General features: G+C 41.4%; 1 protein-coding gene across 1 annotated transcript in view; it reads left to right on the top strand.

Annotated features, from left to right (window-relative positions):
- Positions 1-23,152, top strand: part of PGM5 (phosphoglucomutase 5) — a 181,150-nt gene that overhangs the window by 128,361 nt on the left and 29,637 nt on the right. The window contains exons 9-10 of the mRNA XM_003935640.4: positions 3,049-3,232; positions 16,960-17,094. Coding sequence (XP_003935689.1) covers positions 3,049-3,232; positions 16,960-17,094 — 319 coding nt within the window. The remainder of the gene's footprint in view (positions 1-3,048; positions 3,233-16,959; positions 17,095-23,152) is intronic.

Genomic DNA, 23,152 nt, shown 5'->3' with positions numbered 1-23,152 from the left:
GCCCGTGATCATGCTCATTAAAATCAAAGAGCTTGCAACCTTCTGGGAAAGGCAGACAACAACAGCATCATATTCTAGGATCCTGTTTAGGCAAGAAAACTTGACTAAACTTTCTTGAAGTAAATGAAAGTAAGAGTGTTCTGGATGAGTGGTTACAAAGTGAGACAGACCCCTAACCCTAATAGATGCGATAGCTTGCAAAACACCTCAAATTATTCAGTATATCATAAAAATGAATTATCAGGACAGGTAGAAACTTGGTTTACTTATTATTTCTAACAAGTATCAAAACCCCTTGATTCATGTGTGTGTGTGTATTTTTTTCCCCGGCATACCAAGAGGTAATTGGCACACAAAATTTTTCTATTGCATGAAGCTGTTCCAAAAAGTCCGACCTGACAAAATATATTATGATTGGCAACCTCTGGACTAGTGCGATTGCCTTGAGTCAGAGATGTGTTCCTCAGAATTTATGGAGTGATTATCTAGGTTTCTGCTAGCATCTTGAATAATTGGTGTTATGATAAGTGTATTTACAATATAGTTTATTTTTTCTGGCCAAGAGCTTACGTGATAATTACTCTTTCATAACAAATACCATATTAGAGAATAATACACAATAGAGACTTAATTTCTTGTAGGACATTGAGTTATGTCTCAGATTTCTGTCCAAACAGATTGCAGAGATAAAGAAAAAAGGAGAAGAAAACACATAGAATGACATGTAAACATTTCCTTCAACCCCCAGCAAATGGCATATTAAAAGGTGCTTGTGAAATATAATTATTCCTAGCTTGACAATTTTCTTGGCAGGGAGAAAATAATAAAACAATTTCACTTTAACTTATACTGAGCCTGAAGTTACAACTGAGAAAATCTTCCCGATTATTTTCCTGGTGTGAGTAGAACCCAGAAGGAATTCTCCATGTAAAGGTTTCTTCCTTGAAAGTGTGTTGTTATTGGCGGTGGTCAGAAAGGGATTTGGGGGTGGAAGGTGGTCCTAGATGCTGCTTGTATAGAAAGATGAATGTTTGGGCAAATGGATCTGATGATCTCAACCATGGACTGAACGTGATCTATCATATTAGTGGATTTTTTTCAACTTCCAAATCTCTTTTAATGCCTCTCTGTCTCCTGCTAGACTCTCTTCTATCTTCCCGCTCCTTTCTCCCTGGTTGGATCTCTACCTTTCCCAAATGTCTACCTTTAAAGTGACTGCAGTGTCAGAAGAGACACACTACTGAAAAGGAATGTTCTGAGGGAGTTGATTTCTTTTCCTCTGAGGCTGAGAAAAAAGCACCTTGTATAGCAGGAAGAGAATAAAAGAAAGGGGTATAGATGCAGGGGATGCATTGCTAGATATAGTATTATTCCATATTTTGTGTCTTGGCTAATACCCTGGTGTTGACTGGATGTCTTGAAAGTTCTTAGATGGAAAAAAGTAGTAACAGCTATCCAGAGCTTTCTTCTTCCAGTTCCTTCTGAGAACTCACATCCTTTCTCTATGCTACAGGAAGCCCAAATGTAAGATCCTCCACAGTGACTTCGATGCAGCTGCCCCTTCTTAAACAGACACTCCTAGGTGTGCCACTCCATCTCAGCCAAGACCATCTGACACTGTAAAAGATAATTTCTTTGTGGTAGTAGTGGCAAATAAGAGCAGTTAGCTGTTTTTAAGAACCAATGCCTGGCACTGTGCCAACTCTTGGTATACATCATCACATTTTAAACTCCACCATGACAAATGCAATCAGTACTATTTTTGGTCTTTTATTTTTTTTTCTAATTGACTTCCATACCCATTGTTACATTTGATATTCTTGGCTAGGAAGACTTTTTCTTCTTTTGTTTTTTTTTGAGACAGAGTCTTGCACTGTCACCAGGTGCCAAGCTGGAGTGTAGGGGTGCTATCTCAGCTCACTGCAACCTCTGCCTCTCGGGTTCAAGCAATTCTCCTGCCTCAGCCTCCCGGGTAGCTGGGACTATAGGCACACGCCACCACGTCCAGCTAATTTTTTTGTATTTTTAATACAGATGGAGTTTCACCATGTTGGCCAGTATGGTCTTGATCTCTTGACCTTGTGATCCACCCGCCTTGGCCTCCCAAAATGCTGGGATTACAGGCTTGAGCCACCATGCTTGGCCTAGGAGGACTTTTTTGAATGGAACCATTGTGACATTTCTTCCAAGTTTCCAAGAGTTCTACAGCATGCTCAGTTCCCTTTCTCCCTTTCTTTTTCCTTCCTTTTTTTTTCTCTCTTTCCTTGTTTCCTTTCCTTTCTCCCATTTTTCATTCCATTCTACTTACATAGAACTTAGTATATACCAGAAGTAGCAGAGAACAAGACAGCTAAGGTCTCTGTCCTCCTGGAGCTCACATTCTGGTGGGCAAAGACAGATAATGAATAGGTAAACAAATGTACAAACAAGATACATACAGTTTGGGATAACTACCAAAAGAAAATATAAATGGTGATGAGAGAAGAAAACAGAGTAGGGAAGTTGCCTTAGATGATCAGAAAAGGTTACATTCTAATGATGATAATGGATTTGAAAATGAAAGGAGAGAATGAGTCTGGTATTTGAAGAGCTGGCTGAAGAAAGGACAAGGTAGAGGGATCACACAGCAAGCACAAGGACCCAGAGGCAGGAAAGGGTGCAATGTCAATCAGCACTGGAGGTCATTGTGGCTGGAGCCAGTGAACAAAGGCAAGAAGGCAGAACAAAGTCAAGTGAAAGGGGTAGGCAAGGGCAGATCCCCCAGTGCCTGATAGACCAAGGTTAAGGTGTTGAGTTTTGTTCTCAATGTGATGGCCATTATAGAGGGATGTAAAAGAAGGAAGCGGCATGATTTGATTTTTAGAAGATTACTATGGCCACTGTATGGGGAATGGATTGTAAAGGTCATATGGAAGAGGGGAGACCAGTGAAAGTGCATTTCTGTGCTGTCCTTTCCTGAAAACGGAACCAATGATTAGATGACCGTAAGCAGGCCACGCAGTTGCTGGTTCTCTGATCAGGTTTCTATTCCTCCTGTGTCCTCACCAGGTTTGACTATGAGGGGTTGGATCCCAAGACGACATATTATATCATGAGGGACCTGGAGGCCCTGGTCACAGACAAATCCTTCATTGGCCAGCAGTTTGCTGTGGGGAGCCATGTCTACAGTGTGGCGAAGACGGATAGCTTTGAGTACGTGGACCCTGTGGATGGCACTGTGACCAAGAAACAGGTACTTGCTAGAAAATCACTAAGACTGGTTATCAGGCAGAACTGGTGGCAAAAATGTCCTAGAACTTGAGAGGTCCCTAGGGATGATCTGTTCTGATCTATGTTGAGCCCCTCATTTTATAGATGAGAATTCTGCAGCCAGGAAAGAGAAAAGCCCTTGATGAAGGATACCTAAGCAGTTAGTGGCACGGCATCGATTAGAACACGGACCTTCTCTGGCCAGGCACCAGAGTGGTTCATACCTGTTATCCTAGCATTTTGAGAGGCCAAGATAGAAGGATCACTTTTGTCACTTTTGAGCTCAGGAGTTCAAGACCAGCCTAGTCAACAAAGTGAGATCCCATCTCTACCAAAAAAAAAAAAAAAAAGTAGCTGGGCATGGTGGCACACACTTGTATTCTCAGCTACTTGGGAGGCTGAGGTGGGAGGATCACTTGAGCCCAGGAGGTTGAGTCTGCAGTGAGCCATGATCACACCACTACACTTCAGCATGGGAGACAGAGTGAGACTCTCTCTCTCTCTCTCTCTCTCTCTCTCTCTCTCTCTCTCACTCACACACACACACACACACACACACACACACACACCAGAAAAAACGAAAGAACATGGGTAATCTATGTCCAGTATTCTTTCTACTTGGTAACGGATGGACCAATATGTCAAATAAATACAGACCCAACATTTCCTTCTGAAATGTTTGTAGCCTGTAGGTTGTCTTATGTGGTAGTCATTATTGGTGACAGATTCAGAAAAGTTACCAAGAACTAAAGATCCCTGTCCTTGGGGCCCCTAGGTGCAGGGATGTTTCACCTTCTATTACTTTATGTCACCAAAAAAAGTCACAGGAACTTAGCTGGGTGGGTTTGGTGCCGTGGTAGAAACAGTTGGAAAATTTGACCAGAAAACCCAAAAGGAAGACATGTGGTTCGGAATGAGTATCATAGATAAGTAGGTAAATCAACTGCAACTTCTACTAAGGTCTTTTCTTTATGAATTGTCTAAGAAAATTTGATAGCTACTATGATTATTTGATGTTCCTGCCAAAGGTATATGAGGATTCCAGTTTCTCCACACCTTTGCTAATCCTTGTTGTTATGTCTTTGTGATTTTAAAATACTGTTATTTTAAAACAACCTACTATATTATGGATTATCTTTAAATTGACATAGAGGGAGATTTGATTTCTACAAGGAGAAACAGAAGTGTATTTCTCTGTTAGCAAAGCCCAGAAAAGCTGTAATACTGCCAAGCGTCTGTTTCCTACAGGAGGCAGGTTGCTGTGGTCCTCTTCAGTATTCTCCTGTGTTGGTAAGATAGACACAGGGTTAAAGGCTGGCTTTGTCACTGCCTAGATTTCTGACTTTGGGAATATTATTTAACTTCTTTGAACCTCAACTTGAAGGGAGGAGCTAGTGATAGTTATCACACATGCATCACTGGGAAGGTTTGAAGAGAAAGTCATATGAAGCCCCAGGCACAGTGGCCAGTACCTAATCGATGCTCAAAAAATATCAATTCCCTCCCTCTGACCACAATCCTTAATTTGATTGAATATCAGTTCAAGAAAAGGATATAACTATATAACTATTCTCTCTCAATCTCTCTCTCTCTCTCTCTCACTCACGCACGCACGCACGCACGCACACACACACACACACACACACACACACACCCCAGGTATATATTTTTAAAAGTAATCATCATTGTGTCCTAGGGTTAGACAACACTCACCCAACTCTTATGTTTATTCTGTTTTTAAAGTACTCTGCAGTAAAATTTAAGGTTCAGATTGATGATCCTGAGGTAGTGGGAGATTTCCAGTTATCTCTTGTTCGGGTTAAATTCTACTTAATTAAAAAAAAAGTAGTTAACAGAAATAATTTTCCACAATGAATTGTTAAATAGAATTTGTGCTGTTCCTGTTTTATTCAGAAATTTTCTTCAAGCACAACTTTCTGCTCCAGAGCACCCAAAGGCCCCTTGGTGCCACTGCAAATCGTGTGAACAGTGTTTGGGTGTGCAGGCTTGAAGTCAGAAAGTTTTGAGTTTGAGTCTTAACTCTGCCACCTCCTTGGTGGGTTATCTTAGGCAAGCTATTCATCCTCCTTGTGCCTGCCTTATTAAAATCTGTTAAATAGGAATCATAATTACGGCTATCTCATAGAAGCCTTTGGGAGAATTAAGTGAGATGATACTTGTAAAATCCTGGCACATAGCAAATGATAGCAATTGGTTAAATAAAATTATTTATGTTAAAAAGCATCCTTGGGAAAGATCGTAGCTTTTAATTTGAATGACATATGATAAGAAAAGCAAGGGCACACAATTTTGCCCTGTCACATAAAGATTTGAGAAGGCCCCTTCAGTTTCTAAGTCATCTGGAAATTGATTTAAACTCACGTTTCTCTGCATGCCCAATCCCCCAACACACATACTGTGCTGCAGAAAGCAAAAGGCTTATTCAGGCAGCTTGGTCTCGTTTCTGTCCTTGACTTGAGGTCAGAGTCAGGAAATAAAACATGGAAAAAGCGCCGTTTCACATATATTTCTAGAGATAAAGTAGAAACGCTTCTCCAACCAAAACTAAATTAAAATCCTGCCACCATACCCCTGCCAACCCTGCTGCCGTGGAAATGTTCAGTGAAGTCTGTCCTGCCTGACTCTGTGGGACTATTCCAGGAGCAAGAAGGAAACCCCGGACGTGAATTTTCAGGGACCTCCCTGGCCTCAATGTGGTGTGTTTGGTTTCATGGGATTTACTGTGGCTACCTCCAAGTGTCTGATGTATGTGTGACCTTGGATGCCAAGAGAAAAGTTGATGTGTGCCCTCCATTAAACAGTGCCCAAGAGAGACTCTGTTTGATTTAGAAAGCATTTTCATGAGGCATGGTTCAACAACTGCAGTTCTTCCTTCTGTCTTCCCATGAGGATATGTCACCATTTTCAAGTGAAATCTAGTCACCTGAATGACTGACTGATGCTATTCAAGTATGACTGGAAAAAATAAGCCAATAGCTACAGTGAGAATAGGGGAGCACTTGAATCATATTGCTAAGTAGTTAAAGAAGTTCCCAGCTTATGCCTTATCAAGAGAGGACAGACGGGAGTTGTGTGATTCATGTGAGTTTCAGGGTGAGCCACTTTTTCTTCATTGTGCAAACATTGAGGGGTGACTTCATCACGCAAACATCGAGGGTTTCCATCCATCGTACTAGGTGAGCTCTTTCTTCCTTTCACCATCGATATCCCAGAGAACATTATCAAGATTGTCTCTTACTATGATCTTTTCTCCATCTCTAACTTGTGGCCTAAGTCCTGGAATCTCCACTCAGTGCCGCTGTTGTGAGGCTCCCCCAGCTCTGATAGAAGGGACACTTTAATCCTGGTATTGTGAGTGAAGGACAGTGTGACAGAAATGGCTCCACATTGAGAGACTGCGTATTGCCACTATGGTAGGTATCAATCCAGAACCATGAACTATATTTTGAAAATTGGGTTTGAAATGAGAAACCTTGACACTTCAGGAGCAAAATTTAAGCAAATGGGTCTCTGTGACTCATCCAAATCCCATGTTTCTTTTCTTCTGGTTTTTTTTTTTTTTTTTTTTTTTTTTTTTTTTTTTTTTAGATAGAGTATGGCTCTGTCACCCAGGCCGCAGTGGCGTGATCTTGGCTCACTGCAACTTCTGCCTCCTGGGTTCAAGCGATTCTTGTGCCTCAGCCTTCTGAGTAGCTGGGACTACAGGCATGCACCGCCATACCCAGCTAATTTTTTGTATCTTTAGTAGAGACGAGATTTCACCACGTTGGCCAGGCTGATCTCAAACTCCTGACCTCAAGTGATCTGCTCACCTTGGCTTCCCAAACCAACTCCTATATTTCTATCTAACGAGGTCAAAAATTATGAAATTCTTCCAGTGCTAAAGTCATTTGCAAGCAACAGTTCAGCTGATGGTTAAAAAGCTGATGTAAATAAATGCATACCAGTTAGCTGATGTGAAAAATCAAATCCAATTTGATTATGGCAGGCTAACTCTGAGCTGATTAATATCTCTTCAAGTTGTGCAGGCTGTGTGGAAACATTCTGATGTTGTACTTAACCTGGAAAAAAAAAGCATTTGAATTTAGTTCAGAGAAAAAGCATACTTTGAAGACTGATATTGAAGTCAGTTTTCTTGTAGAGTTGTTATTTTAATTTGCAAGACGGTATCTGCACTTTTTAATTTCAGTATTTAGAAATAGTAAATTGGCAATCTTGAAATCACATTTTATTTCCAGCATGTGGTGTTTTAATACGTACCTTGATGCTACCCACCCCTGGTCAGTAGATGTGAAGAAGCTCACCAAGGCGTTGTCCCCATCACTGTATAAAAGCAACTCAGTCGTATCAACTGAAGAATCTGCAGCTTTAAGACTGAGTTCTTCTCTCATCAGAGTTAGCTGGCCACCTTTCAACTTCAACGTTGGGGTTTTTTGTTTGTTTGTTTGTGTGCTTTTTGGGACAGAGTCTCGCTCTGTCGCCCAGGCTAGAGTAAAGTGGCATGATTTTGGCTCACTGCAACACTGCAGCTTCTGCCTCCCAGGTTCAAGCAATTCTTCTGCCTCAGCCTGCTGAGTAGCTAGGATTACATGTGCAGCTAATTTTTGTATTTTTAGGAAAGACAGGGTTTTACCATGTTAGTCAGGCTGGTCTCCAACTCCTGGCCTCAGGTGATTCACCTGCCTCAGCCTCCCAAAGTGCTGGGATACAGGCATGAACCACTGCGCCCAGCCTCAACTTCAACTTTGATCACATTCTAATCAATGAACTAATTGAGAGACTGGAATAGTAGCAATTTATCATTGTCCCTTTTGCTGGAGTGTGGTTTGCACATCTGGAAGTAGAGCCTCAGAAATAATTTCAGTCACACTGATTAACCTACTTATAGAATGTAGTTAAATCTGAAAGTTAGCCCACCCACAAATAGCCCTTCTACATTGAGTCACAGAAATGTTTAAGTGAGTGGGCTATTATTACATTTAGTATATTGTGATTGGATGTGGGTTTAAAAAATCCCCTTTTCTTTGAAAATTGTGATGTTGAAAAGAATCTCTGCAATAAACATACATTCCCTTCCCAACTTAGTCCAATGTGGTGAAGGTTGTTAAAATTTGATTCATTTACATCTTCATCTATAGAATGAGTGTTTACCAAATACCTACTAGACACCAGTCAGCTCTCTGGAACTGAGGATACAACAGTATCCGGGACAGTTGAGATTTCTGTCTGCTGGTTACAATGCAGCAGGGAAGACAAATTGATATTAAACTTGTGATTACTATAGAGTTTGTTGAATGGTATTACAGAGGAAGAACTTGTTTGGTGTGCATAGGAGGGAGAGCTGGACTGGGGCTCTAGAAAGCTCTGCATGGGGAGGTGATACCAATGCTGCACTCTGAAGAATGGGTAAAAGGAGATCCGGGTGAAACCATTTCATCAGACTGTGTGCTTTTCTTCAGTCCCATGTGGTTGTTACAGGGCTGTTTAGCTCTCCAATCAAGAGCTAGAGTTTCCTACAGGCATTCTAAATGGGATGCTACAGTAACTGTGATCAGGATTCTCAGCTTCAGTGCTCATTCAACAACACTGTAGTTGCAGAAAATAAAGACATTCAGGCTCTTGATTGCACTAACTATGCCTTGTACTGGGACATTTGGAAAACCATGGATTAAAAAAAATGATTTCTAACAGCCACTTTTCTTGTGATTTTCCTATTCATCCTCTGAAGTCCAAACACATATTCAGTGCTTTATAATGACCTGTCAGCTGATTTGAAAATAGAATGAGAAGCTGGGCGTGGTGGCTCATGCCTGTAATCCCAGCTACTTGGGAGCTGAGGCAGGAGGATTGCTTGAGTCCAGGAGTTCAAGACCAGCCTGGGCAACACAGCGAGACCTCCAACTCAAATTTAAAAAAAGAGAAAGAAATAGAATTAGGGAGACACTGTTCTCTGGTTAGTTGGGAAGTTCTCATTCCTCAGTTTCTGGTTAACTGGAGTTTTGTTATAATGAATTACCTTCTTTTGGCATAAGTTGGTTGCTTTAGAACTATTGTCTAAGGTGTCAGTAGCAAGACTGTCTTAAAATGTTTGGCAAGTGTGTAAGATTCTAGAATGGCAACTCAGTTACTTTCTATTGGAATACAAATCTCTCTGTGTCGTCGGGTGGGTGACCTTCACCAGGAAAAATAAATATAAAAGGGAAAAGCTGCAAACTATCACAGACTGGGTAAAGTGTGTCTGAATCCAAAGTATCCCAGAACTGGGGCGTATATTGTATGAACAGGGATCAACAGTCATTTTGGCCAAAGAAACGGGGAAATACAACGTGCTTGACTTTGTTCCATTGTTCCAGTTTTGAGAGTTGGAATTTGGCTGATGAATAGCTTTCAAGTCTTTACCCTCCAGCAGCCCTCTCATCACCTAGTGTGGCCTTTCTAGGTCGGTGCTTTAAAAGAGCATGTAAGGAGTCATTTGACCTTGATTTCCCCATATAGTTCTTTGCAATTGTTAGCCCCCAAAAGGGCTGGTTGGTTTGATAAAAAGGCCAGGTGAGAACTGCTCCCAAGAGCAGGGCAGCCGGGTATGGCTGTGCAGTCAGCACACTGCACAAAGGCACCCAGTCTAATGGGGAAGGAGAAGCTAAAGTTCAAGACAGCCAAAGAAAGGATGCTTTTCTGCAATTTGTCCATGATGGGGGCAGAGGGCGACACCTGTTTGTAACTCACACAAAAGCGCCATGTGGACTAACTGCTGTGCTGCTCAACGACTTTCAAACTCAGGCTTACAGCTAACTCTACAAATTAAACAAAGAAAAACAGATAATTCTAGATGGACTTTTTTGGTGTGTGTGGAGAGAGATGTCTGTTCAATCCAAATCTTCTGCTTTCTAGGCTGCATGCCTATTTCTACGAAATATGGTTCAGATTGTACAAAGCAGTATCTTCACCTTGATGCTTTCCAGATAAATCGTTGTGATTTCCTGTGGGAGATAAGATCTGAGTTAGGCTCACAGAGTCTCTGTCTTCCGAGGCTGTCCTGTCTCCAAGTTCACATGCCTGGTGTGGCTAACTGTATATGCGACACTGTACCAGATTGCAAGGCCATATGCTGTTTTCCCCTGGAATTCATCCTAAGTCAGTATTTGACGAGGTCCCATGCTGCCAAATAACTGCTGGTAACGTACAGTCCACCCTTCCCTGCCTGGCCGCTACATGTCCTGCAGTCTCCAAACTAACATCTGGCAGCTCTGTGTGTATTTAGCAACTCACAGATTTCCCTGTATTGATTTACACACGGGCTTATTTTAAAAATTTTTTTAAAAAGGAAAAACCCTAACATTCGTCAAACATTTATCAGATACCTACTCTGCATAAGGCTCTGTGTCAGCTTTGGGAACCATACAAAACATAAGATATTGTTCAGACATTTTGCACGAGAAGCAGTGTGTAAATATCAGGAGTTGCGTAGGGTTCAACCTCAGATTATAAACCGAGAGTCAGAAGACCTACATGGAAGTAAAAAGTAAAGTTTTCCCTTTTTTGTGTGTGTGGCTGTGTGTCCTCCTGGATATTCTGGCTACTCTAGCTGCTATGGCTAGGGAGATATGGTGAATTCTTTCACAGTCGCTCCAGGAATTCCTTCGAAGATTGTGCTAAAAACAATTTACTAAATATATTAACCTCGAGCAAGTGTTTTAACTTCTTTCTTTTCAAAAAGAAGAGAAATTGTCAAGAACGACTCTAAGGTCCTTTTTTCAAGATGTTAAGGGTCTAAATTGACCAATTATAAAGGAGTAAGCCAGTTCAATAAGAGGTACAGATAAGATAAATGGCAGGAGATCCACGAGTATAGTAGTGATTTCAGAGGGCAGAGCAAAGTTAAAATTAATCTTAATTCTGCCTGATTTAAAAGTAAGTATGTACCATCACATCACAAACCATCAGCTTTTAATGAAAATGGTGCTATGCCCTAAGTTTTCTAATCTTCCATATTTTGCAAATGATTACTAAATAAAGCCTTCATGCATAGCACCATTTTGATTAAAAGTTTAGCATAAGAACAATAATATTCATACGATATTGATAATTTTCAAAGCGTTTCTCACATACATTTTCTGATGTGACGCTCAAAACAACCCAGTAAGCTAGGCTGTATTATTTTTCATCTGCTTTTAAGGAAACTAAGTCTTAGAGAGCTTAAGTGACTCAAGACCACCAGCTAAAAAGTAGCCAAGCCAGTATTCTGGCCTAAGTTTATCCAGTTGCTATTCCTGTACCATTTCCAAACTGACTCTTCATAAACAGTAAATCACAGAGGGGGCAAATCCAGAGAGAAAAAGAGATGCAACAGTGAAAACTGGGAGCAGACTGGAGGATTTCTGTGTGGAGATAGCTGCATGTGGACAAGGGATATGAAATCCTTCGACAACCATTCTTCATTGGGACCAACCTAAGGTGAGCAGAACTCCACTCTCATTATGAAAGCTCACAACTACAGGCACACAAAAGGAAGGAAAATACTAGGCTGGAACTGAAGTGCTCTTTTGATCCCCACTCTCCTCCCCACCACATAATTAACATTGTCTTCTAATAGAGGAGAGCATATTTTTCCCCTTTTTGAGTGTGTGGATGTGTGTCACGCTGCATATTCCGGCTCCTCTAGCTGCTGTGGCTAGAGAGATACCATGAATTCTTTCACAGTTGCTCCAGGAATTCCTTCGAAGATTGTGCTAGAAGCAATGAATGTCAGACGGTTCAAGAGATGGTTCTGCTACTGACAAGACCCTGGAAGGAAGCGTTCAGGACTCAGGGGCGTGATATTGTTTTGTTAGCCTCACTGTGTTTCAGCCCAATGATATCCTATGCATGAAACCTCAAATCCTAAAGGGACCTTCCTTATAACTTACATGTAGCCCAGTGCGGTCACTTGATAGATGAGGCAGGTGACCCAGAAAAAAGAGGTTACTGCAGTTAGTTACTGCACATTAGAATCAACCAGGGAGCTTTTAAAAATTCCAATGCCCAAGTGACACCCCAAAAGAATTAAATCACAATGTTTGGGATGACAGCCAGATACCACCATTTTTTAAAGACCTCCCACTGACTCCTTGTAATGAATGGGCTAATGATTTGTCTAAGATCGTACATCTGGTGACAAGAACCCACTATGGTTCAACTCTATTGTTTTTAGCCAAAACTGGCCTTTGTGCTAGGGCATCTTGAGAAACGACGGAAGAGTAAACATAGTCGAGGCCTGCCATAATGATGCTATGCCAGGCATTTTCTATGTATTAGATTATCTTTTGCAACTACTCTTCAAGGTGGATACATCAGCTCTATTTCACCATCAAGAATGTGTGTGTGTTTTCATGAAGCCCATGAATCTTTGCTAAATGTGAACGAGGCTTTCGAGACTGTCTCAGGGGGACTGCCGTGGTGCTCACTTTAGTCATCCAACATGCAGTGACATTCATGCAGCAAGTGTTTATGGAGGGTCTACTGTGTGCCAGCCATTGTCCTAGGCTATGTGGATAAAATGGTGATGAATGAGGCATATAAGACTCTGTCTTCCCAGAGCTTGTTAGCTAACGAAGGACCCAGAGACGTAACTCAGCAATTCCAAAAGTTTAGAGTTAACACTGCAGTGGAAACTTGTTTTATTCCTTTTCACTGAGCCTTGTTTCTTTAAGACTTGTGGCGGCAAAAACACACATAATGAAGTTGTTACAATATAAATAAGAAACATAAATCGAGACTAGGGAATATATAAGTAAGAGGAGAGTCAAGAATAGAAGAAGAAAAATTTATAGTCATGCAAATCATACATAAGGATCCACTTCGGCTGAACCTCAAATTTGGCGTTAAGTGTCCTGGCAGCCATATTGAAAAGGGAAATATGGTTAGTTACAAAGTTCTTATTGTCAGAAAGAAAAAGAAAACAAGTTCCTTAGGGAAGGAAGGGCTTTCCTAATACTTGGCTCTTGAAGAAATGTCTCAGGCAGAGCTTCATACAGTCTCTAGCAGTATTTCTATAGTGACTACAGAAGCGGATTTTATAAGACATAGCTTGTAGCATCCTGCAATAAAAGTGAGAACATAAAACCAAAGTGCAATTTAATAAATTCATTTATGTTAGGAGTAGGTGGTGAGAGGAAACTTGATTTGAGCCAAATACTAGTTCAGATGAACCTATGACTAGAAGCTGGAACTCCAGAGAATGGGGGGATTTTATATCCTTTTAACAATCTTCACAAACTAATTTCTCTCTACTGAGATTTTGATAATTCAGATGGTTATATTTGCTATTTTCTGGTGTAGGGTTGAAGGGCAAGTATTCTATGTTGTGAATAATGTAATGCTTTATACCAGGGGTCAGCAAACATTTTCTGTAAAGGGCTAAGTAGTAAATATTTTACACCTCGAGGGCTAGATGATCTCTGCCACAGCTATTCATCTCTGCCACTGTGGCACAAAAGCAGCCATAGACGATATATAAATGAACGGACATGACTGTGTCTCAATAAAACTTGATTCGTAAAAGCAGGTGGCGGGTCAGCTTCTTACCTACAGACTACATAGTGCCAACCCCTGCTATAACCTAAAAAAAAAATGCAATTATTGGTATTCTTTCACTGAAATTCAGCAACAATTGGAAACTTTGCAAGTCTTGGTCAGTGGTAACTTTGGCCTCATAGTTTAAATGTTATTGGGTGATAACATATGATGGAGATAACATGGCTCATGTTTGGGTTGCAAATTCATTAAGTTCATTTAAAGAACATGCAGTTCCCAAAGCAATCCAATACAGCTATTCACACTTCAAAGGGGCCTTCAGCAGACATGGAATTGGGATCGCTGCAGCACAGAACTAGGTTGGCTCTAAAAAAACCTTTCATTCCATGCAAAGAAGGAGAATTATGATGTTCCTCACCTGGAATGGTCTTGAAAAACAACATGGATTCTCAATTAAGATCTCATGGTTGGTTTCCTAGGAAAGAGGGAAGATGCTGGACCATTTCCAGTAGGCTGATGCATGCTATTCACAGCTTTATCACCTTTCCAAGTGAGAAATCTATTCCAGGCTACCAGACATATGTTCTAACAATCTTCTAGGCGTGTAGCATGTAATACAGTCAAAGATATTATAAGTAACCTCAGGGGGAAAAAATAATGTTATTTCATTTTTAAAAGTCTTAGTTATAAGCAGATAACACGTGTTTATAGTTTGTTATGACCTGAATTCTTAAATTTCCCCTCAATGGCCAAATATGAATTTGAAAGTTTAATTGTTTAATGGGAGCTGCTTTAAAGGGTTGAGTCTGGGGGCTTAGAAGAGGTACCCCCAAGTGACTTGGAATCTGCCACAGGTGGATTAGGACCTCATCCTTGGATATTGCTTTAATCTATGGGTAAGCCACAGTTTTGAGCAGAGTCATGTTCTCATGTGCCCCATGTGCAGTGACAATGGGAATGTAGACTTAAATGTAAGTAACAGCTTCAAAAGAGTTTGTAAAGACAAGGCTGTGAATATTAATATAATTGTGAGAGCTTTGGGGCTCTATTGTCAGCTTGAACATATTTTGATATATGTTGCTTTGTAGACAGTAGATAATTGCTTCATTTTCTCCATTTGGAATTTTGTAACTATTCACCTCTCCAGCAGCATAAGGTGGTTAAGAAGACAGTTTCTGTTCATTGTAATGAACTACTCCAGGCTTATAGAAGGCAAGTACTGTGTCTTTATATTCATATACCCACAATTTAGCCCAGTACCTAATCCATAAAGGCCACTCTAAAATGTTTGCCCAGTGAATAAATCCTGGATATTATCCTGTTTGCAAAGCCAGTATTGCAGAGTGATTGCTTGCCAGTAGGAGTGATAGCTCCCTTTGGTTACACAAATTGTGGCAGACATGGAACCACTCCAAAAAAAAAACTAAAGCTTTTTGTTTGGGGATTGAAACAAGAAAGCCTACAAACCTTAAAAAAAAAAAAAAAAAAAAAAAAAAAAAAAAAAAAAAAAGCAGAAAGCCACTCAGATGGAACCATAGTGTCCCCTAGCAGATATCACCAGATGGAGGTGGGGGTAAAGAATTGCAGTCACATATGTAGCAGGTATATATATTTTTACTAATGGCTCATTCTTAAACAGGACTTGAGGCCAGAGAAGTTTCAAGGATGCATTGCTTAGGGAGAATGTCTGATATCAGTGTCTCCTGAGACATCTAAATTTTCCGAAATAACAAGTCACCAGATATATTATTTTGTTCCTTCCTCTTCCTTCCGCTGACCCCTGCCAATATGCTTATTTGCAAGTTACCTTATCAGTTGTCTTAGGAGAACACATTTCCTTCAACAGAAGTCACAGTATGATCTTATGGTGGTGATTTTACAATATCCCCGCCTCTACTGAGAAGAGATACTTAGAGAATGGAGATGTACTAAGCCAGAGAGGAATTAATACTAGGCAGCACTGGTAGGTGTGGCCACCGGTCTGGTCCGCCCCTCTCTGGTGGTCAGACCAAAGAAGAAGTCTAGTAAGAAGTGTGAAAGGAAATTAAATTTTGGGACCCCCAAACTCATTAAGCCAAAGGGAAAAATTCAAGCTGGGAACTGGGTCGCACAGCTGCACGCCTCCCCCATATTTTGCCCATAAGGAAATTCCTGGTGAGCTACTAGATCTTTACTTTAAAGGTGTTTCTATTATAATTTTACCATGGCAATGTAAATTGATAGCTTATCTTTATAGGTGCAGTCACCTGTAAAGTCAACAGACACAAATGCATATCTGATTGTTCCCCTAGTCCATTTTTGTCTATGTTATCTTATGTAAAATGCAGATTTCCTGCATTTTTCCTCCACCACATTTGTCTGTGTCATCTTATGTTAAAAAAAAAAAATACACATTCACTGAGCCAGACAAAGGCATGAATGACTATTTTTCTCTATCTTCTTATATGAAAATTATGTACTTCTCAATATCCCCTTTCCCCTTTAAATTTGGAGCCCTCAAAATCGTCTTCGGAGAAAGGCATAGACCTGTCTCCCAGGTGCATGTCCTTAACTTTGGCAAATAAACCTTCTAACATGATTGAGACTTGTCTTGTCATTTTTCTTGATTGACCGAAGAAAGGACAGAGCCAAGAGAATTGGCAGTATACTGGGCAGCCCCCGGAACCTAGCTGAGGATCCAGCCCTGTGCACTTCGTTGTAGGGTTCTGTTGCCAGCAGAGGAACGTGGAGCCTAACCTCCTGCTGGGATAACCTTAATTGCAATCCGTCTTACTGTAATAGATGAATTGCCTACTTCTATTGCATTCACAGATTTACAAGGGACATACTTTGCTCCTTGGAGTATTTATTGAATATCATTTCATCCTTGTGACTGCTACCTGTTTCTGATTCCCATATCACCAGACCATGAGAACTTGAGTATCCATTCATGGTTTTGTTCCTAACTCTTTCCCCACATTAACCAGAAAGCAACGGAAATAGAATGAAGAGACAAATGGGTAACTCTAAGTAGGTTCATCACATTTATCACATGCGCTGCCTCCAGAGCCAATTAGAAATGGTCTTGATTCTGACTGTGTTGAGATATAAAAATGCTGATTTCTGTGGCAAGTATTAATGATTATTACCTGTGTATTCATTTGCTCACTGCTCCATTCTGGATGTTCTCCGTCTCAGGGCCTGAGGATCATTTTCTCGGATGCGTCACGGCTCATCTTCCGGCTCAGTTCCTCCAGTGGTGTGCGGGCCACCCTCAGACTGTATGCAGAGAGCTACGAGAGGGACCCCAGCGGCCACAACCAGGAGCCACAGGTACGGAAACAGTTGTGCTCCCAGCAGTGTGTCTCACGGCTCCTGGCAAATTTAGAGAGCACTATGGGCCTTTAGTAGGGGCTATTTTACCTTCTGGAAAGGTACGTGACAGCTTTAGCTGGAGAACAAGCTCATTGTGACTCCAAGCAAGTTTAATTCATTCATTACAGTGTTTGAAACGGAAATATTGCTCTCTTGCATCTATTAGTAATCAGTTTAGACCAGCATTTCCCAAACAACAGTTCTCTCTTGACTGTTCAGTGGTTAATTGGGGTGAAGAAAAGGCACCTTTTATAGACAAGGAAATTTTGAGTTAGAGTCAAACAGGTGAAACGCTCAGAGCCTTGATTATGCTCATGCAAATTTTGAATCTCCAGATATTTGGACCATGACCTTGAGGTGCCAATACAGATAGGATTTGTCTCTGAGATTGCTATATTGTCCACTGTGAGAGGAGAGGATATAGGTGGCCTTTTACGTTAAGGAAGGACATAGACAAGGCTAAGCCAGACTCTGTTTGGCAGAGTCACCTCATGTTTTCAACAATAAGACTAATTAAGAACTCAGAAAACTCATAAATAGCACAACCATAAGCCTCTCTACTCCCATATTCATTAAAGCTCCAGGCACCATTCATTAATACCAGAAATGACCCACTCTAATATTGAGTACTTCAGGCCACACAGCTGGCCGCTCCTGTTTTCTTGGTCTTCACTTCAATCTGGGTTTTGAAGCAGGGTCCTTGATGAGATGACTGAGATGAAAACATTGGTTCTACCTGCCCTACTTCCTCTGTAGAAAAGTAGAGAAGCAGAGAAATATTCACTGCTACTCATTTTAGAGGTGCTCAGAATTTCCAGCTACAATTTGCCCTGATGGAGTAAGATATCTGGGAGGGTTTTCTTTCTTTGTCAGTAGTTTAGTTTTTTTTTTTTTCATGGTCTGTTTTTTTGGAGAATCTCAAAGAACTTGGTGATAATGGGTGCCACAGACCCTTGCACCTGACCCTACAGCCAAGATATCTATCTGGAGTAAAATCATCCTAGATGGGACAGTAGAGGCTGGAGGGGGCCAAGAGCTGTTCTCATGGTTATCAGGAGCAGGAGTAGGCAGAGCACGTGGCCAGCATGAAGCCCTTGGCTCTTCCTCTCAGGATCATAGCCTTTCTGTGCAGGGGATGGGCCATACTTTGCCGAAATAATTTGTTAGTGAGTACATTTCGCCCAAGATAGTACCAAATCATGCAAGAATTTGAGGCTTACCCTGTCTTTCCGAATAAAATTCTATTCTACATCTTATGCTGGGGAGGGAGATTAAAGGAGGGGCCTGAATGTCCAGAGCTACGTACAGGATGAGGAATGATATTCCTGGCCTCACTAACACTGACTCACTCTGACTCCAGGCTATTTTTTCCTCAACATTCTTTTCCCTATTTGCACAGGGTAAGCGGTTATGATATTTGCTTATTTTTATTTACCTTCCACACTGGACTGACTGAGACCAGGCCATTGGACAAGTGTCACCACAATCCTGCACACACAAGTCTCTCCCTGAGGCAGTCCACAAAAGCAGTGCTTTTTTTTTTTTTTTTTTTTGAGGCTTGTTTGCAACTGAAAACCTCCATCAGCCTACTCTTAGAAGGTCATGTGAGTAAAAGAAACATAAGTAATGCTCATTTTAATCCCCATGACTGCACATTTCTCTCATCCTGTTGGCAGAAGGAATTTGCCAGTTTGAAGGGCTGGCAAATCCCTTCACTGATGTTGCTGTTGCGATGGCTGATTTCCCCTCCCTTCTCAGAAGCAAGAGATTTCCTAGACCTGGTTAGATAGGCCTCCGAGCATGTAGCACATAACCTAGCTAAAAGTTTTACATTAAAAACGAACTCCTTATTAAAATACCATACAGCATTGAATCACCAACCTAAGCCCTATTGCATAATACATTTGAGTCAGGATATAATGTAGAGTAAGATTTTCAAAGAAATCTAACCACTAGGGAAAAGCAAGAAGATTCTCTCAGCAGGCCAACCTGTCTTAATTATTGCTCAACTCTACCTAAGCCTTTAAGTTGGAGCATTTTTGGGGCTCCTTACAAGGTTGCTTTCCGGGACCATTTGCTTCTGCCTTCCAAGAACTCTGGAACAAAAAGTCTTTGATTAACTGTTAACAGAGATCAAAGTAAGATCTACTCCTGAAGCTGCTAGCATTATTCCTGATCAGGGCCTGACTGGAAAGACCTGCTTGTGTTGCCTTCTCAACTACAGAAAGAGCCCCTTCCACCTTCTCTAATCTGCAGAGATTCCATTGCTAATCTTATTCCAATTCAACAGGTAATTTTTAACATTTTACCCACTCCAACTCAATAGCCATCTCTACTCAAGTTATTTCCCAAGAGAACGGAGAGTTCCCTTCAACTGTCTTATTAGCATCTGGCTATTGTACTTTGTCCATGGATAGTTTCTTTTCCAGACATGTTGAACACATGTGAACAGAGCATGTTTTAAACATTCACACTGATTGCCTTGCAGACATACTTATACAATCCTAGTGATGCAATTAGGAAAACTTGTGATATAATCTATGTGCATTTAGACCATACACTCACATGTAGATTTTTCATTTGCGTCCTTTTGTAGAACAGTGATTATGCTATTTATTTTAAGTTCTTACCTACAACAAATAATTTCTTACCTATGTCGAAAGTGTTTTTTAAAAGTTCTATTCATATGTGCCTACAAATTGGTGGTAAGGAGAGAACGGACCGGGGAGGGCCCTGATGAGATGAGCAGGTGCTTGCCCCGATCCCACTCTGTGTCCTTGGTGAATCAGGAAAGACAGCTTCCAAAGGCCTGTTGCTTGAAGACTACCTGATTTTTAAAATACAAGTTTACTTTAATTTTACCAGCAATCAGTAGGCCTTCAAGGAACCCTCAGACCAGCTGGCAATCATTTGGAAAAAGGAATAAGCCAAAAGAGTTTAAAATCACAGGTAACCAGAAACAGTACAATTGTTTCCATCTCCCCATCCAGTTTAATAGCAGGGCTGCTAAATGAGCTTTTTGTTGACCTTCTTCCCTTGTCCCTTTCAGCCCGTGGGTGGAGTAGTTAAGGAAAAATAGAATATCTAAAAGGAAAAGGAAGGAGAAGTTTTGTTAAGGGCTAGGAAAATCACAGACTGATAATCAGCCTGTGGTTCATCAACCCTTGGCTTTAGTACTTTCACTGCAGAATACAGTCACACCCCATCTCACCCCAATCCTTGGGAGGGGCCTGGTTTTCCCCAGTCTTCCTGAAAATTGAGGCATTTAAGTATTTGTTTGTTTTTGCTTTTTTGAGACAGAGTCTCACTCTGTCACCCACGTTGGAGGGCATGATCTCAGCTCACTGCAACCTCCACTTCTTGGGTTCAAGGGATTCTCCTGCCTCAGCCTCCCAAGTAGAGGGGATTACAGGTATCTGCCACCATGCCCAGCTTATTTTGTATTTTTAATAGAGATAGGGTTTCACCATGTTGGCCAGGCTGTTTCGTCATGTTGGCCAAACTTCTGACCTCAAGTGATCCACCCACCTCAGCCTCCCAAAGTACTGGGATTACAGGCGTGAGTCACCTCACCCAGCTTTAAGTATGTATTTTTGATAAGCTGTACCTGGAAGGCTTTAACAACTAATACCTAAGCACCAGGTCCCGCATTTTTATTCACTTGTCAAACCAAAGGACCTCTGTTATTTTGTTCTATCTGTTCTTAATGAGACTTTATAATCCAGAAACAAAGTATAGAGCCATTTCATTTTACATAGGGAGAACATATATTTTGTCATCTAAACCAGAATATAGGTGCTTCTAGATTTACAACAGGGTTACACCCCAATAAACCCAACGTAAGTTGAAAATGCATTAAATACACCTACCTTACAGAACATCATAGCTTAGCTTAGTCTACCTCGAACAAACTCAGAACACTTACATTAACCCATGGTTGGGGAAAATCATCTAACACAAACCCGTTTTATAATAAAATATTGAATATCTCATGAAATGTACTGAATACTGAAAGTGACAAAATTTTTGTATGGGGACTCACAGTATTGGTTTCTACTGAACGTGTATCACTTTCACACCATCATAAAGTAGAAAAATCATTAAGCTGAACCACCAAAAGTTGTGATCCGTACTTTTGTGAGTAAAAGATGGTAACTGTAATTATGTTTAGATTGTCCCCAGTAAACCAGGAGACATGATTACTCTAGCTTCCGGCCTTCATCCTCTATTAGAACCACACACCTCTTTAGAGATGGCTTTCCAAGAGCACTGACAATGACACCTGGGAGGAAAGAGAAAACACTCAGAAGTGAGAAGAGTCAGCTCATTGGTTCTCAGCCCAGGCTGCACTTCGGAACCACTCGGCAGCTTGGTGAAAGTACCCATGCTTCGGCCCCAGTCCTAGAGATTCTGCTTTAATTGTTTTGAGGTGGGACCTGCAGTTTTAAAAAAGTTTCCCCGATGATATTAATTAGACACATGCATCTCAAACTTTAATAACATGCCAATCACTTTGGGATTGCGTTAAATTGTGGATTCTGACTCAGGTATGAAGTCACCTAGAGAGTTTGCATTTCTAACAAGCTCTCAGGCAATACTGTGCTGCTGGTCCAGGAGCCACTGTTGAATAGCAAAGAGCTAGGTGCACTGTGAAGCGCTAGCAGCAGGACCTTGGATTCTTTAAAACTGTAGAATAAGCAGCACCTGTTTTTAGTACCTTTCCACACATCGATCTCTGTCTTCTGGACTTCTATTTCCATTGCTTATTGGATTCCACCTGATTGTCTGATAGATATCACCAACTTGACATGTGCAACATTGAACTCCCACCAGCCTCCTGCGCACTCCTCCAAAACAAACACCAGCATCCTACTTCTTTCATTCTTCTCCATCTCAGTAAATGGCAGTTCCATTCTTCCAAATGGTTCAGCCAAGAAAACCCCTAGGATTCATCCTTGACTTATTTCCTCTCTTTCATGCCCTAATTTTCTAATTCAAGAATAACGTGACCATCAAACACATCCAGAATCTCACCCCATCTTACCACCTCCACCATTTACAACCCAGGGCCAAGCACTGTTCTCTCCTCTAGAGCAATACATAGTCTTTTAACTGGTCTCCCTCTCTCCACTCTTGCCCATTCTCTACCCCCAGCCTGTTCTCAGCATAGCAACCAGAGTGATTCTCCTAAAACATGTTAAGCTGCCTCATAGCTCTGCTGAAATGCTCCCCTCCAGCTCAGTCAGAGGGACCCAAACCCTTACCATGATCTTGAATGACATAGAGGAAATGGTCCCCTTCTCCTTCTGACTTCATCTCCTATCTCTTTTCCTGCTTCTCTCTCCGTTCCAACTGCTGTTGGGTGAACATGACAAGAACACTCTGCCTCATGTATTTACGATGGCTGAGCCCTCTGCCTGCAGTGCTTTTCCTTCCGACATCTTCATGGCTTGCTTCCTTACTTCTCAGTAGGGATGTCCCTGGCCACCTGATATAAAATAGCCATAGCCCTCACACACAGGTATTTTTTTTTCTTTGGAGATGGAGTCTCGCTCTGTTGCCCAAGCTGGAGTGCAGTGGTGGCATCTTGGCTCACTGCAACCTCTACATCCCGGGTTCAAGGCATTCCCCTGCCTCAGCCTCTAGAATAGCTGGGACTACAGGCATGTGCCACCACACCCGGCTAATTTTTGTATTTTTAGTAGAGATGGGGTTTCACCATGTTGGCCAGGCTGGTCTCAAATCCCTGACCTCAGGTAATCCACCCACCTTGGCCTCCCAAAGTGCTGGGATTACAGGTGTGAGCCACTGTGCCTGGCCACACACAGGTACTTCTTTTTTTTTTTTTTTTTTTTTTTTTTTTTTTTGAGACGGAGTTTCGCTCTTGTTACCCAGGCTGGAGTGCAATGGTGCGATCTCGGCTCACCGCAACCTCTGCCTCCTGGGTTCAGGCAATTCTCCTGCCTCAGCCTCCTGAGTAGCTGGGATTACAGGCACGCGCCACCATGCCCAGCTA

This window comes from Saimiri boliviensis, chromosome 2 (assembly GCF_048565385.1).
Source record: "Saimiri boliviensis isolate mSaiBol1 chromosome 2, mSaiBol1.pri, whole genome shotgun sequence".
NCBI classification, from domain to species: Eukaryota; Metazoa; Chordata; class Mammalia; order Primates; family Cebidae; genus Saimiri; species Saimiri boliviensis.
The sequence above is the reverse complement of the archived record's forward strand: the minus strand, read 5'-3'. Positions and strand labels throughout refer to the sequence as shown.